Source organism: Sciurus carolinensis, chromosome X (genome assembly GCF_902686445.1).
Source record: "Sciurus carolinensis chromosome X, mSciCar1.2, whole genome shotgun sequence".
NCBI lineage: Eukaryota > Metazoa > Chordata > Mammalia > Rodentia > Sciuridae > Sciurus > Sciurus carolinensis.
This window is the reverse complement of record NC_062232.1, coordinates 41596794-41614599: the sequence shown is the minus strand read 5'-3', so window position 1 is coordinate 41614599 and position 17806 is coordinate 41596794. Positions and strand designations below refer to the sequence as shown.

Sequence of the window (17806 nt, the reverse complement as noted above, 5' to 3'; positions counted from 1 at the left end):
AGAAATGAATGAGATTTCCCATTGCTGAACATTCTCATAATCATTTCAGATTGTCAGGGTATTAGATTTTGTCCATTCTGATAGTTGGAAAGTGGTACCTTATAGTTTTTTTCATTTTCGATTCCCTAAATACATATGGTGTTGAACAAATTTTCATATGCTTACTTGCCATTCTATATATCATCTTTGGTGAGGTGTCTATTTAAGTGTTTTGCCCATCTTTTAATCAGGTGTTTGTTTTCTTATTGTTAAGCTGTAAGATATATATTTTGTTTTAGATATCAGTTTTTGACAGATGTGTCTTTTGCAAATATTTTATCACAGTCTGTGTCGTCTTCATTCACTTGACAGTGTCTTTCTTAGAGCAAATTTTTATTATTTTATTTTTCTTGGCAAAAATGATTTAATTTTATTTTTCCATATTTTTATTGGTGCATCTCTGTTGAACATAATGGTGGGATTGTTGTTAAATATTCATACATACACAAATATAACAATATAATTTGGTAAATATCATTCTGCAGTATTTCCCTTTCTCTCCCTTCCTTCCTCACACTGATCCCTTTCCTCTATTCTCTTGATCTCCCTTTGATTTTCATGAGATATCCCCAACCAACATTTCTTTCCCTTTCTCTTAACTTCCACATGCAAGAGGAAACCTTCTGAGTTTGGCTTAATTCACTTAATAAAATGTTCTCAAGTTTCATTGATTTTCTTACAAATGACATAATTTCATTTTTATTTATAACTGAATAAAACTCCATTTTGCATGTATACTACATTTTCTTTATCCATTCATTCATTGATGTATACCTAGAATGGTTTTATAGTTTGGCTAACTGTGAATGTGTTGCTATAAACATAGGTATGCATGTATTACCATAGTATGATGACTTAATTCTTTAGGATAAATAGCAAAGAGTAGTACAGCTGGGTCCTATGGTTTTTCCATTCCTAGTCTTTGAGGAAACTACATACTGATTTCCATAGTGGTTGTATTAACTTACAATTCACCAGCAATGCAAAAGTGTTCTTTTTTCTCCACATCCTCTCAGAAGTTTTTATTTTTAATGAAGTCCAGATTATCAATTATTTCTTTGGTAGGTTGTGCATTTTTGTTGTATCAAAAAGGTAACATCAGATGTAAGGAAGATTTTCTAGGTTTTCTCTTCTGTTATTTTCTAGGAGTTTTATAGTTTTGCATTTTATATTTAGGTTTATAATCCATTTTGAGCTACTTTTAGTGACGGGTCTAAGATTTTTGTCTAGATACGACTGATTGATTGATTGATTGAATGTAGATATCCAGCTGTTCCAGCACCATTTACTGAAAAGACCATTGTGCCTCCTTTGCTCCTTTGTGAGATTTCAGTTGACTGTATTTATCAGAGTCTTTCTGGGTTCCCTGTCCTGTTCCATTAATTGTCTCCCTTTTCACCAGTAGTACATTGTCTTAGTGAATGTAGCATTATAGTTAGTCTTGAAGTTGAGTAGTGTCAGTTCTCCAACATTGTTCTTATCCTTCAATAGCAAGTTAACTGTTCAGGGAATTTTTCATTTCCATATACACTTTACAATAATTTGTTCAGTATCCACAAAATATTTTGTTGGGATTTGGATTGGGATTGCAGTGAATCTACAGATCAATTTGGGAAAAACATCCTGAAATATTGAGTCTTTTATCTATGAACATGGAATAGATCTCCATTTAATTCTTCTTTGATATCTTTTATCAGAGTTTTATAGTTAATCATATAGATCTTACACATAACTTCGTAAATTAATACCTAAGAATTTTATTTTGGGGGATAGTAATGTACTTGGCAATGTGTTTTTTATTTTCAATTTCCACTTCCTGATTGCGGGAATATAACAAAGTAATTGACTTTTATAGATTAATCTTGTATCCTGCAATTTTTTTTATAATAATTTATTAGTTTTAGGAACTTTTTTGTTGAATTTTTCTCAAATTTTTTACATTGGGAATATCCTATCTGTGAAAAAAAAAGTCTTATTTCTTCCTTTCCCCATCCATAAACAATTTATACATTTCCTTATCTTGTTGTCTTAGAAATTCTAGTATAATGTTGAAAAGCAGTGGTAGGAGGGAACATCCTTGCCTTGTTCCTGATCTTAGTGGGAGAACTTTTAGTTTCTCCCTATTTAGCATGATATTAACTGAAGTTTGTTTTTGTTTTTGTTTGTAGGCATTCTTACTTGAAATGAGGAAGTTTCCTGCTATTCCCAATTTGCTTAGAACTTTCATCATGCATGCATGTTGGATTTCATCTTATTGATATAATTATGTGATTTTTCTTCTTTAGTTTTTTAATGAGATGAATTATATTAATTGATTTTCAAATATTGATCCACCTTTGCATACCTGGGATAATTCCCACTTAGTTGTTGTATGTAATTCCTTTCATACATTTATAGATTTGATTTGCTAGTATTTTTGAGGATTTTTGTATTGTATCTATGTTATTGAGAGATGATGATCTGTAGCTTTCTTTTCTTATAATGTCTTTGGTTTTGCCACTACAGTAAGTTAGTAAGTATCCCTTTTACTTCAGTCTTCTGTAACAGATTGTAGAACAATGGTATGATTTCTTTTTTAAATGGTTGGTAGAATTGACCAATGAACCCATTTGAGATTGATGCTTTTTTTTGGAAGGTTAGTAATTTAATTTCTTCAATAGATACAATATTAGTCAGATTGCCTATTGCTTATTCTGGGAGTTTTGGTAGAATATATCTGCCAAGGAATTAGTTCATTTCACATATCAAATTTGTGGATATAAAACCTACATGCCTTTTGAAAGACAAATGAAAAGAGAAAATGTAGTATTTATGCACAATGGAATATTACTCAGCCATAAAAAAGAATGACTTAATGACTTTTGCCAGTAAATGGATGGATCTGGAAACTGTTATGCTAAGCAAAATAGGCCAATCCCCCAAAATCAAAGGTCAGCTATTCTCTCTGATACGTGAATGCTAACACAACAAGGTGGGGGGGGAGGGGAAGAAGTCCAGTAGATTAGACAAAAGTGGAATGAAGGGAAGGGAGGAGGACAGAAATAGGAAAGACAGTGGAATGAATCTGACTTAACTTTTCTATGTACATATATGAATACACCACAGTGAATCTCCACATCATGTACAATCACAAGACTGGGATCCCAATTAGAATAAGATGTAGTCCATGTTTGTATAAATATGTCAAAATATACTCTACTGTCATGTATATCTAAAAAGATGAGATAAAATATTGTGAGTATAGAGCTGTTCATATTAGTCATACTATTATTGAAGATTATGTCCCCTTTCATTTCATACTAGAATTTCATAATAGAATTTTGTCTACTCTTTTTTTTCTTAGACTGACTAGAGTTTACTTGATTTTCACTGATATTTTGAAAAACCTACTTTCATTTCATTGATATCTTCTATTAATTTCCTGTTTTCAATTACATTTATTTCTGTGCTAAATTATGTTTTTGCTTCTGCTAAATTTTAAACTGTTCTTGTTTTAGATTATTCTCTTTTACTAGCATATGCATTCAATGCTATCAATTTTCTCCCACACAGTAATTTTGCTACATATCTCAACTTTTTAAGTTGTATTTTTTTTTCATTCTGTTCAAAATATTTTAAAATTTCCCTTGAATTTCTTCTTAAACTCATGTGCTGTTTAATCTCCACACATTTTGGAATTTGCCAGCTATCTTTCTATTATTGATCTCCACTTTAATTTGTTGCAGTTTGAGAGCATACATTGTATAATTACTATTTTTTACATTTGTTAAATATGCTTTGGGGGCCAAATATGTTCTATCTTGGTGAATGTTCTATGTGAGTTTTACAAGCTTTTGTAATCTATTGTGTTAGATGAAGTAGTCTACGGATATAAATTACGTTCAGTTAATTGATGGCTTAGTTGAATTCAACTACATCTTTACTGATTTGCTACCTATTGACTCCTTCCAATTTTTAAAAGAAAATATTAGTGATGTATAATAAACAAACAAAAAGCTGTGAATATTTGCTGTATAAATTTGATGAGTTTGGAGACAAACATGCACCATTAGAATCATGACCACAATCTGTTCCATAAACATGACTATCACTTCACTAAGTTTCCTCTCAACCTTTTTTGTGTCAGTAATTTTGTATTTTATTTGTGTAGTTCAGTTATGCATAATTTTGGGGTTAATTTTCACATAATCATACAAGCATGAAATATAATTTGTTTCAACTCAGTCCCCAGTATTTCCCCTTTCAATTCCCACCTCCCTCCCCCTGTTCCTCAACTCTATTGGTCTTCCTTCTTTTTATTTACAGTTTTTTTTAAAATTAGCGCTTTATTGATATACAACAAGTTGAAATTCACTGTGGTATATTCATATATGTATATAGCATAGCTTGGTCAATTTCATTCCACCATTCCTCTCTTTTCCTATCCCTTCCTCTCCCTTCCTATTCAATCCTCTTCCTCTGCTCCATTGATCTCCCTTCTATTTTTGTGGGATTCCTGCCTCCCCTGCTTTTTTCCCTAATTTTGGTCTAGCTTCCACAAATGAGATGAAACCTTGACTTTCTTGTTTATTGTCATTATTTTGTGACAAGAATACTTAACCTAAGGTCTACTGTCTTGGGAAAATTATGTCTTCAAAACAGGTTGTTAACTATATTGTGCTGTATAGTAGATCTCTCAGACTTATTCATCTTTAATAACAAAAACTTGATATTCCCCTTCTTCCCATCTCCTGGTAACCATCATTCTACTTTGTTTTTATGTGTTTGACTATTTTAGATTCATCATATTATTTATATCATGTAGTATTTGCCTTTTTCTGGTTTATTTCATAATACTATCTTCCAGATTCATCCATATTGTCACAAAATGACAGTATTTTCTTCAAAGTCTGAATAATATTCCATTGTATGGAATATTATTTTAAAAATGTATTCACCCATGAATGAACATTTATGTGACTTTCATGCCTTGGCTATTGTGAATAATGCTGCAATGAACATGGAAGTGCAGACAATTCCTTGAAATCCTGATTTCAACTCCTTTGGATAAACCCAGAAGTGGGACTGCTGGATCATATGGTCATTCTATTTTTAATTTTGGGTGGGGACATACATACTGTTTTCTATAAAGGCAGCATCAATTTCCATTCCCATCAATGATGTACAGATTTCCATTTTCTCTACATCCTTGCTAACAGTTATCTCTTTTTTTTATGATGACAGCCATTTTAAGAGGTATAGTAATACCTCATTGTGGTTTTGATTTGCATGTCTCTAGTGACTAGTGATGGCAGGCACCTTTTAACATACCTGTTGTCCATTAGCATGTTGTCTTTGGAGAATATCTATTCAAGTACTTTGCAATTTTAAAATTGGTTTTTATTTGTTTTGCTGTTTAGTTATAACATTGAGTTAACATCCACATTTTATTAGACATGATTTGCAAATATTCTCTACCATTATGTTAGCTGCCTTTTCATATTGTTGATTGTCTCTGTGCTATGCAGAAACTTTTTAGTTTTATGTAAACCCACTTTTCTATTTTTAGTTTTGTTTTCTGTGCTCTTTGCTGACATATCCCACTAGTCATAATCAATCAGTGTTGAGAAGTTTTTTCCATGTGTTTTTATTGTAATTGGATCTGAAATGTCCCCAAAAGCTCATGTATTGAATGCTTGTTCCATACCTTATGGTGCTATTAGGAGGTGGAAGAACTTTGGGAAGTGGGGCTTAATTGGGAACGGTATGTCACTGGGGAATGCCTTTGAAGGGTATACTTTATTTTGAGTCCTGGGCTTTCTCTCTCTTTTTATTTCCTGTCCATAATGAGGTAAAGACACATTGTTCCACTACATGCTCCGTGCCATGATGTTCTGCCTTATTTGGGTCAAGAGCAATGAAGCCAGGTAACCATTGACTGAAACCTCTGGAACCAAGAGCCAAAACAAATGTTTCCTCCCTTAAGTTGTTATTTTTCAGGTGTTTTGTCACAGTGATGAAAAACTGACTTAAAGTTTTCTTCTAGGAGTTTCATGGTTTCAAATTTTACAATTAAGTCTTTAATCCATTTTCAGATGAAGTTTGTGTATGTTGTGAGATAAGGATCCAATTTCCTTCTTTTGTATGTGGATATTCGGTTCACCCAATACCATTTACTGAAGAGACTCTTTCTCTCTGAAGTGTATTCTTGGTACTCTTGGTGAAGATAAGTTGATCATATATGCATAAATTTATTTCTGGACTCTCTATTCTGTTTCATTGGTCAATATGTCTCTTTTTATGCAACTACCATGTAGTTTTGAGTACTGCAGCTTTGCATTATATTTCAAATCAGGAAGTGTGAAGTCTCTAGGTTCGTTCTCTTTGCTTAAAATTATTTTGTGTATTTGTGGTTCCATAAAAATTTTGGCATTTTTTTCTATTTCCATAAAATGCCACTTGGATTTTTTTTAGAAATACCAAGGTGCTGCAAGAAATGGGTTGGCAAGGCAAAAACATTTATTTTTCTGAAGAAGGGTGTGTCCCCAGAGGGAGTCTGGTGAGCAAGTACACCCAGTCTGCCTGCTTTTATCCATAATGAAGCACTGACCCTTGCACTGATAGGAAGAGTTCAGGGGCATGATCTATAAAATTAGCTAATTTAAAATTGGATAGGGCATGGAAAAGTGCTACAGTTGTGATTGAATAACTGGGAAATTTAAAATGGTTCCACTCTGACCACATGGTTTCCTGACTTAAGATGCCTCCATTACATATGTGAAATTTAAAGTAGAGTAAATATTTTCGTGTTGCATTACAGGATTAACTTTGATAGAAAGGAAAACATAAATCATTCAGACTTGACAGGGATTGCCATAAATTTGCACATTACCTTGGGTAGTTCGTAGACTGGATCAGTAATAATTCTTTCAATCTTTGAAACCCTGATATCTTTCCATTTGTTGGTGTCTGCTAATTTCTTTCACCAGCATTTTACAATTTTCAGTGTACCAGTTGTCATTTCCTTTGTTAAATGTAGTCCTTAGTATTTTATTTTTTTAATGCTACTGTAACTGGGATTATTTTCCTTTTTAACTTTTTATTTGTTCTAATTAGTTATACATGGAATTATTTTCATAATTTCATTTTTGGAAAATTCATTCTTAGTATATAAAATAGAACTGATTTTTATTTTTATTTATTTTTATTGTTTGTTCTATTTAGTTATACATGACGACAGAATGCATTTTGATTCATTTGTACTCCATTTGTGTACAACTTTTTATTTCTCTGGTTGTACTTGATGTAGAGTCACACCATTTGTGTTATCATACATGTACATAGAGTAATTTCACCATCTTTCCTTCTCCTGCTCCCTCCCCTCCCCTCATTTCCCTCTACACAATCCAACATTCCTCTATTCTTCTCTTACCCTGTCCCCCTGTTATGTATCAGTATCCACTTATCAGAGAAAACATTCAGCCTGGTTTTTTGGGATTGGCCTATTTCACTTAGCATAATATTCTCCAACTTCATCCATTTACTTGCAAATGCCATAATTTCATTCTTCTTTATGGCTAATATTCCGTTATGTGTATATACAACAGTTTCTTTACCCATTCATCTATTGAAGGGTATATAGGTCAGTTCCACAGTCTAGCTATTGTGAATTGAGTTACTATAAACATTAATGTGGCTGCATCACTCTAGTAAGCTGATTTTAAGTCCTTTGGGTATAAACCGAGGAGTGGGATAACTGGGTCAAAACGTGAGTCCATTCCAAGTTTTCTGAGCAATCTCCATACTGCTTTCCAGAATGGCTGCACCAATTTGCAACTCCACCAGCAACGTACAAGTGTGCCTTTTTCCCCACATCCATGCCAAAACCTATTATTGTTTGTGTTCTTGATAATACGCTTTCTAATTGGAGTGAGATGAAATCTTAGGGTATGGAACTGATTTTTAAATGCCAATTTTGTGTCTTTCAATATTTCTGAATTTATTAATTCTAACAGTTTTTTTCTTCATGGAATCTTTTGTGTTTTCTTACATAAAAAAATCATGTCATCTGGAAACCAAATTTTACTTCTTCCATTACAATTTGGAGACCTGTTATGTTGTGTGTGTGTATGTGTGTGTTTTGCCTAATTGCTCTTGCTAGGAATTTCAGTACTTGTTGAATCTCTCCATTTATTTTTTTTAATTTTTATTTTTTTATTATTATTACTTTTTTATTTAGCTTTTAATTTTTTACAAACTGCATTTTGATTCATTGTACACAAATGGGGTACATCATTTAGTTTCTATTGTACACAATGTAGATTCATACCATTCATGTAATCATACAAGTACATAGGGTAATGATGTCTGTCTCTTTCATGATGGAGATGTATTAATGTCTCACCTATAATAGGTTTGTCTATTTCTTTTTGCAGTGTTATCAATTTTTTACGCCAGATATTTTGACACTCTATTCTTAGATTGAGACATAAAAGATTATAATGTCATCTTTGAGGACTGATCCTTTTATCGTTATGTAATTTTTCTCTTTATCCCTGATATATTTCCTTGCTCTAAAAATCTACACTGCTGAAATTAATATAGCAAGTCCACATCGTTTTGATTAGTGCTTACATGACAAATCTTCCCCTATTCCTTTACTATTAATCCATATATCTTTGTATTTAAAGTGAGTTTATTGTAATAAGTAGTTGGATCTGTTTTTTAAAATCTTCTCTGCTAATTTCTTTTATTTAGACCATCGACATTTAAAGTGATTACTAAGAGGATTTGGGGTCTGTGGTAGAGTGCTTTCCTAATATGTGAGGCCCTGGGTTTGATTCCCGACAATGCAATAAATAAATAAATAAATAAATAAATAAAGTTGGAGTGATACATACCAAATTTGTTACTTTTATCTATTTCTTGTCCAGTGGTTAGGGAAATCGATGCAAGAGGATCACAAATTCAAAGCCAGCCTCAGCAATTTAGCGAGGCCCCAAGCAATTTAGTGAGAACCTGCCTCAAAATAAAATAAAAAGGGCTGATATTTCTTATTTTGAGAGAGGGTCTCACTAAGTTGCTTAGGGTTTCACTAATTTGCTGAGCCTGGCTTTGAACTAGCAATCTTCTTGCTTCAGCCTCCTGAGCCACTGGGATTATAGTTCTGGACCAGTGCACCCAGCTATCTTACTGTTTTTGATCTATAGCCTTTTAAATTCTTTTTTTTGGTGGGGGGTACTGGGGATTGAACTCAGGGACACTCAACCACTGAGCCACATTCCCAGCCCTCTTTTGTATTTTTTTTTCCCCCGGAGCTGGGGATTGAACCCAGCACCCTCTTTTGTATTTTATTTAGAGACAGGGTTTCACTGCATTGTTTAGCACCTTGCCTTTTTGCTGAGGCTGGTTTTGAGCTCGAGATCCTCCTGTCTCAGCCCCGCCCCGAGCTGCTTTGATTACAGACGTGTGCCACTGCCTGTGGTTTAAATTCTTTTTTAGAACTTCATATCCCTGTTTATATCATCCATCTTTTCCATTAAATGTTGTCTATTTTTTTTCCACTAAAGGTTTGTGCTTGCGGGCTTCTACTCTGAAAATCTCTCATTCTTTATATCTGCTTATGTGACTCTCCCATTTGGGGCCAGGCAGCTTTTTTGTCCTGTGCCTTTCCTTCTCTGAAGAATCTAAGAATTGTTGATTTTCGACTTGTTCAGCTTTTAACTTACTGTTAGCATGAAGAGGTGAGTTTAAAGTTCTTTACATGTGGAACTGGAAACCAAAAATTCCTCCACCAGGTCTTCATTCATCAAAGCTTTAAGTCTAACCTGAGAAACATCTTATATTTCAAGCCAAGGGATGGGAATATGAAGGGAAAAGCTGCCAGTAGGGTGTAGGAATGAAATTGTGAGACTCTGGGAAGTAATAGGGAACTACAGAAAAGGAAGAAGAGTAGGGTAGAGAAGGAAAATGGTAGGCAACTTATGAATGGCAATTTGAATACTGGAGACCTAAGAGTGGGTTTAAAGATAAAAGTAACTAGATTGAATTTAGAGATTATATGGAAACTGAGATCTTGTGGAATCTTTGTTAAAGGTCTTAGTACTTTTTCTACCTGAGATGAATGGCTGAAAAAAATTCCATATTGGGGTTGGGACAAAGAGAAGGCTGATGTGTTTGTATGTGTGTGTATCTGTGTGTGTACAGAGTAGAGCTGTGGTGTTAAGACCAAAACACTTGACAGGTATTGGGTTCTAAATAGAGTGATGTTTGTATCCCTATCATCCATCAAAGTTCCTAGCAATGAATGGTTGTTCCATAAGTGCTTGTTGAAAAAATTTGTAAAGAGCTTAATCAACACTTTCTGAAAATAATCTAAGAAAAATTTAAAAAATTGACAATAATAAAAAGTGAACTTCGTCTCCTATTAATGAAAAGTTCCTTAATGAAAGTGTAAAAATTAAACAGTCAAAGGCACCTAGGTGGAAACCAGTATCTTAACAGCTAGACAATACAGGAATGCATTATACCAATAGACTTATTCACCATTCTTTGGGATCAACCCTTAATGTATTTCATTCCAAAAGCTTTTTCCATTCCCTTTCTCTAATCCCTATTTCTCCTCCATCCTCTTCTCCTTTTCCCTCTCTTCCTTACCTCTTTTTATCTCACCACTTCTCTCCCTTTTTTACTTCATACATTCTCTTCCCTTCTTTGTTGTTTCCTCTTCTTTTTTTCTTGCCTCTTGGTACATTGAGAAAATATTAGCAATTCCTTATGAAGCTTAAGGGAGGTGGAGGTGGTGGAGAAATGCAGCTGGTAAAGTTGCTATAAACTGGATCTTGAAGTTCCCTGTGTTGACACACTTTTTCCCTAAGTTATACAAGAGTTTTAAAGCAGAGAAATAGCCTTCACTTGTTGGAACTTCAAAAAAATCACTCAAGCAGCCAGTAGAAAGAATGGATGGTTTGGGAGAGGAGGAATTGGAAAACAGTATTAGTAGGAAGACATTAAATTTCTATGAACAGTAGTTTAAAGGAGCAATTTAGCTGATGAAACCTGGGAGTTGTAGGGGTTGAAAGACATATGAAAGCTGATTTTACAAAATAAGCACATATTCATTATATGTTGGGGGTGTGTGAGATGACTTGATAAAAATTATTTCACCCACCTCCAACCCATTTAGAGTTGCCACTGTAGGAAAACCACTTAGGAGACTTTCAGTGATTCAGGCTAGAGTTTATGACAGCAGAAGTAAGACTAGGGAGGTGTATAAACATTGTAGAAATCCAACTAAAAATGACTTGCTCTGAATGACTTGCATGGTGGGCAGTGAATTTAAAGTGACATCATGGTGTTGTATACAAGCTCTTTCACCAGACAGGAAAAGCTAGAGTAGGAATGTGTGCGAGATAGCTGGTGGAAGGAGACAACAGATTAGCAAGTGACAAGGCTAAGAAAGGGGTTTTCAGAAAAAAATATTTTTTTTCTTGTGGCATGCCAGTTTTGGGGACAAGGAATCATATAGGATTTCTAGTGGGAAATATGGGAGCAAATTTTTGCGTGCTGTTTCTCTTCCTTCATTTTCTTATCAAAGTAATATATTCACAGGGTAATACATCATATATAAACGTATGTAACATTTATATATGATTAATATATTGTACAGAAGGTCTTAAGAGGGAAAGAAGGAATTCACTAACCCATCTATTCCCTGCCCTGCTCTCCAGAGACATGGCTTTTGAATTCTTTGGAGGTGTGCTTCCTAGAAATCTCCATATCCAATGTATGCATATGCATACCAGTCAGTCTTCAGTTATCAGTTTTAGGCTTTATTAACTTCTTACTATAGCGGATGAGAACGTATTTCCCACAGTACCCCATAAACACGTACAAATATTACATGTTAATCAAAAAAATTGCCAAAACATTTTTTTAAAGTGGAGAGAAGAATGTGAATACTAAAACTCCACATGAATCCCTGATCCCAACAATAGTAACATTGAGAGCTCTCTATGAGAACGTCACAGTTTTAAGCACTTCAGATATATTAATTCACTTAATTGCAAGCTCGGTTACTGAGACTAACAACAAAAGGCAGGAAGCCAAAAAACGCTGGGCCTTCCCTGCCAAGAGCCTTTAAGGGTAACCAGCAGTAAAAATGGCTAGCCTGGAGGCATGGAAATGCAATCTTCGCTTTTAATTCTCCTCAGCGTGTTGGGGGCGGGGGCAGCGGGTCGGCCCACTCTTAAAGAGCCTGCAGGCTCACAGAGCCCTGCGGGGCTGGTGGTGCGGACGGTAGAGCTAACGCCACGTGATGGCGACAAGCTACACTCTGGCTTTCCGGGAGTAGTCTCTATGGTATTCTTCTCTGCCCACCCTCCCCTTGGGCCTCGGCAGTCACGTGGCAGGCTCCGGGTTTACGGCAGGTGCCCACGTGATCCTGGCCTGCAGTCGGGTGGCTGCGGTGAGGTACCTGGGCTCCTGAAGGGCGGGCGGTTAGGTCGTTATCGCCGCCGCCGCTGGCTGACTAAACCCGGCAGCCAAGCGCGGGAGCAACCTGGCGGCTGAGGAGTTCACCGCACAGTGCCTACGGCATCGGGTCAGCTCTTTCTGCGACCTCCGCCTTCGCGGTCCCCACCTTTTTGAGGGCGAAATCACTTTTGGGTTTCGAGACCTTGCGGTGTGAGGCCCCAAATCGGGGCGACTCCCCAGTTTACCTCTTTTCCTCCATCTCTTCCTTTGCACCACTGAATCACTTGGTTTTCGAGCTGGCCTGCGCGGTCGTGCCTTGAGGCCAAGTTCTGGGCGGTAAAGGTAACGGTGGGGAAAGCGGCCCCCCAGTGGACAAAGGCGGAGGCAGAATAGAGCAGGCCTGAGGGCCGCAGGCCATGAGAATAGGCAGCTGAGGGGGTGAACGAGGAAAAAAAAAAAAGAGTACTGCGGATTTAGAAGGGACTGGAAAGGACTTGTTGCACGATGGAAGAATCTGACTCTGAGAAAAAGATGGAGAAAGAGAATCTGGGGCCGCGAATGGATCCTCCACTAGGGGAACCGGAAGGCTCGCTTGGGTGGGTGAAGGGTATTGTGTCAAACCTGGAAGGGAGGGTGTTTGAACTGAAGAGTATTGTGGATAAGAACACCCCCACCCCCATGATAAATTGCTTCGGTTTGCCAGTATGGTTGATTGATATCATACTTTTGACAACATAATAAACTGAAAAAGTACCTGGTGCTAACTGGGCAGACACAGCCTTTGGGATGGGGCTGATATTCACGGTGTGTGTGGTTGTTGTAAATGAGACAGGTCTACGGTGCTTTGAATTATCAGTAAAGGAGATTAGATCTCACCATGTGGGGGAATAAAAGGACTAGCATTTCCCAGTCAGAGACTAGTGACCTTAGAGTGTTTTCTGCCGATTTGTACCTGAATTTGAGACTTGTGTTATGTGTATTTTGTACCTAATATTAATGAATGTCATACAGCTTTGAAGAACTGCCAAGGTCCAAGGATACTTCCAGATTTTAAAATAGAAAGTTGAATTTAAAAAATATATAATATTTAAACATGAAAATGTCCTTTGACTTATAGACCTCAATATGTTGTTGATTAATTTTTTAAGATAAGGAAAAGTCAAATCTTGGATTTTAATACCTCATTTATATTCTTGAATATAGCCTTCTAGGAGCGGTCTCCTGAGCTTGTACTTAGGGACCAGGAGCATGAACCCAGTTTTATAATTTAAGAAAATGAGGACTTTTACTCAACTGAGGTTCCCTACACAGCTGTATTCAGCTGTTGTATTAAACATGTTCTTTTGCACCTCCACATTTATTTATATTTCTTTAATTTCAATTTCTAAGGCAATTGGATCATGGGAACTCTTGTTTTTTGGTTTATATCTACAGGTGGGTGCTACCAAATACAGCCATGAAGAAAAAGGTAAGATGTGTTAGGTACATCAGAAACATGGTGGTAAAGGTAAGAAATTACCATTCAGGAAAAATGTAGTGGAGATATACCATCTTTCCTGTACTATTGCAGGAACCTTCCTGATTCTCACTCACTTTGATGTTAGGTTTAATTTTTCTAAGATTATGTAAATCTGATTGGGTGAATCCACATATATACCCACTACATAGGAGTCTGCTGGCACATTTATTTTCAACCCAAATCAAAATGTTGCACTATAAGATCTTATATTAGTTCTCCAGCTAGAATTGTCCACTCTTTCTTTTATATTTTTGTGGTTCTATGCCCCACGTTGGGTTTTAGGTAGAATCCCTAAGAGTGCAACTCTGGAGCAAATTTTTTAAACTTTGAGGCTTCAGTGTTCTTATTTTTGAAATGGTGATTTTACAGATCACCCATCTCATAGGCGATTGTGAAATTTAAATGAGTAAAATGCCTGCAGAGCACTTAGAGTGTAACATGATTGACCTTGGTAAGTCATAAGCAATTGAGGTAAGACCTTTTTATTAAATAAAGAAATGTGCTTAACCTTAATTTCATCTAGTAATTCAGTTCTGACTCCAGTTTGCTAAGGAAGTGTTTTTGATGTTCCTTTCTAAAACAAGGATGCCTAAAAATACCAGAAATTTTTACATGATTAAGAACAAAATTTGGCTTAATCATTGCACAGTGTATAAATGTAGCAAAATATCACATTGTACCCAGGAAATATATAGTTAACTGTTGCTCAGTTAAAATATTTTTTAAGTAACAGAAAAACACTTTTTTGTATCAATTTTTGGCTGGCTCAGTAGTGACATTTTCTTAATGAGGTAACATTGCACAGAGAAATTATTAGATTGAGTCAAGCCTGAGTGCAGTACATTTTCATTAATATTCCTTACATTTGTAATCAGACATTTTAATAAAATATCTGGGATTGAAAACAAAATATATATCCATTTCATTTGAAAAGCAAGGTAATTGGAAACTGTATGTCATAAATTTTATATTTGAAAGGACTCTTTAAGTAATTTTATCCAATTCCCTTCAAGTGCAAGAATATACAGCATCTTTGACAGGTATTTTTCTCTGTGTTAAATGCTAACATCGACAAGAAAGCTGTTTACCTTCATAAGGTCATGCTTTCCACTGGACACTTCTCCATTGTTAGAAACTCTCTTTTGTATCTTTGTTTTGATAGCTTATTTATTCTTTGAAGAACATAGTTTGAGCATTTATTATATGTTAGGCACTGGAGATACAAAGGGGACTTTCCCTGCTCTTTGGGAACTTAGAGGCTTGTGAGAGTCAGGCTGAAAAATGAGTAACTGCGATGCATTATGTCCTTTGCAATGATAAAACAGTGCCCTTGGGAGACTGAGATAAGACGCCTAAGTCAGCCTAGGGTGTTGGGGTCAGGGAAGCTTCTTGAGATGATTACAAAACCAAGTCTTGAATGATAAGTAACATTTAATTGAAAGAAAAACAAACAATGGAACATTTCTGGGAGAGAGTATGATATAAAACAGACTTAGAAGCAGGACTCCCTAGCGTGCTGGGAACAGAGACTATAAGCTGTTCTCAGTTCAGTGTGGCTGGTTGCTTAAAGTTCTAGCTCTGGAGGGGCAGGAGATGAAGATTGTGTAGTAGATAGGCTAGATCTTATTTATAGTTTAAAGGCTCAATCCTGTAGATCATGAGAAACTTGTAAAAAGGAGAGACAGAGTAATTAAGGAAACAAAATCATAGGGGGAAGTGGAAGGGAAAACTTCAAGCGCTCCAGAAAGGTAGAAAAGTTGACCTTGAGCAGGAAGAGGAAGAAATTTCAATTATGGCAAACCCCCTGCTAAGTAGTTCAGTGCATAAAACATTAGGTTATAGGAGAATAGGGTTTAATTTCCTCTCAAGATGGTATTTTTCTAACCTAGTTCTAAGTATATTAATACTGCATATTAATAACATAAATTCAGCTGGGTGCTTTGGCCCATACCTGTAATCCTAGTGACTTGGATGGCTGAGGCAAAAGGATCACAAGTTTGAAGCCAGCCTGGGCAACTTAATGAGACCCTGTCTTAAAATAAAAATAAATTTAGAAAAGGGACAGGAATGTAGCTCAGTGGTAAAGAACCCTTGGGTTCAATCCCCATTACTACAAAACAAACAAACAAAAAATATAAAGCCACTGTAGTTCTGTAGCCAAAAGGATGTGTGACCTGTGACAGGTAAGTGCCTGGCTCCTGGAATGCTAGGTATATGTGCATTCACCATTGGTTGGGGAACAGTTTAGTTAGTTACAAGTATCTATCTACATCAGATTGTTGATACTGTCATTTCACTAAATTGCCAAATACAGGAGAGAAATAGGTCCTGTTACATAAGATTTACTCTAGATTATTAACATTTTTCTTTCTTTTTTAGGTGCTGTTGATGGGTAAAAGTGGGTCTGGTAAGACCAGCATGAGGTCTATTATCTTTGCAAATTATATTGCCAGAGACACACGTCGGCTTGGTGCAACAAGTAAGATGTTTTATCTTATTGTAAAGTGAGGTGATCTTAACTATTAATCTGCATAACACACTTGGTTGCATAGCTTGGGAATGCAGAGGTTGAAGGATTTTTGGAGCATGTTCCTCATTTTGTGTTTCACCTCAGAGAGGTGTGGCCTAATTCTGATTCTTAACTGCTCACTCCTGGAGGGCTTCTTTCCTTTCTAGTTTGCTTACAAAGTGGGATGCCCTCTTCCAACTTCTTGTTTATCCTGCTATTTCTTAACCAGCATAGGTACCCTTTTGTTTGTTTTGGGGGTAGAGTGTTTGTTTGTAATTGTTAATTATACAAAGGGAAATTACTAGGTATTAAGAAGCATACAGTAAAATCTAGCATACAATAAAATTTTTTGAAGCTGTAGTTAGTCTTTGTCCTCATTCAAAGGTAAACTATAGGGGTGGGAAGAAGGAAAGTTAACCTGAGAAGTACTCTGCTGCTTCTCTTCCTAGGTACACATAGATATTCTCATTGGAGTTTTCTACTCTGACATGGGAAATACCTTATTGCTCTTCATGGTTTAAATGTTGGCATAGATTTACTGGGTTGCTATGGCTGTCAGGTCAGTGAATCTAGGATTCTAGGAGAGCCCTTCTGTCTGTGAGCTGCATGTCATTTCATTCTGTGGCATCCAAGCATTTCTGGATTCTGCCTTGGCCTTTGACTTCCAAATGAAGAAGGCCTGGCCTTTAAATATTCCTGATCTGGGTTTCTAGCATCTTGAATGCTTTTTAGAAATAAGTCAACCATTAAGAATAGCGTCTCACTGTGATTTCAAGAACAATAAACATCTTTTAAACACATTATTCTCCAGACTCTGAGATACAAAGGAGAAGAAAACCTTATTTCTGTTCTTAGAGGGATAGGAGTGTAGTATTCACTTACATAATTGGGACAGGTTTGATGACTACAAAGCTATCTCTTAAGTAGAGACCCAAATCTATTTTCCTTTATTTCCATTAGCTTGTTTTCTCTGTGTTCTCATAAGTCTCTACAAATACTTGAGGTTGTTCAGTGTCTCAATTTATCCTAGTCATCCCCTGCCTCCCAAATCTTGTCTTTCTTAAGTTAAGCATCTCCAGTTCCTCCATCTAGTCCTCATTTGACATAATTTGGAAATATTTTTAAGGACTTATTCAAACTTGTTTATATTTTTCTTATGTGGTTGTAGCCTGATTAGGGCAGAATAGGCTTATTACATCTCTTATTCTGGATATTACATTGCTATTAGTGCAGAGTAACTCCCACCTTCTTTTGTGGAGTGACTTTCATTACACTGAGTCATACTG

The 17806-nt window shown here is 35.9% G+C and overlaps 1 protein-coding gene across 3 annotated transcripts in view; it reads left to right on the top strand.

Moving 5' to 3' along the window:
- The first annotated feature begins 12431 nt into the window (after nucleotides 1–12431).
- Rragb (Ras related GTP binding B) overlaps nucleotides 12432–17806 on the top strand; it is a 30556-nt gene continuing 25181 nt past the window's right edge. The window contains exons 1-3 of one of the 3 annotated variants that reach the window (XM_047535683.1): nucleotides 12432–13088; nucleotides 13927–13960; nucleotides 16391–16490. In XM_047535683.1, coding sequence (XP_047391639.1) covers nucleotides 12997–13088; nucleotides 13927–13960; nucleotides 16391–16490 — 226 coding nt within the window. In that variant the 5' untranslated portion in view covers nucleotides 12432–12996. The remainder of the gene's footprint in view (nucleotides 13089–13926; nucleotides 13961–16390; nucleotides 16491–17806) is intronic. The other 2 variants (XM_047535686.1, XM_047535684.1) reach the window with 2 other exon arrangements.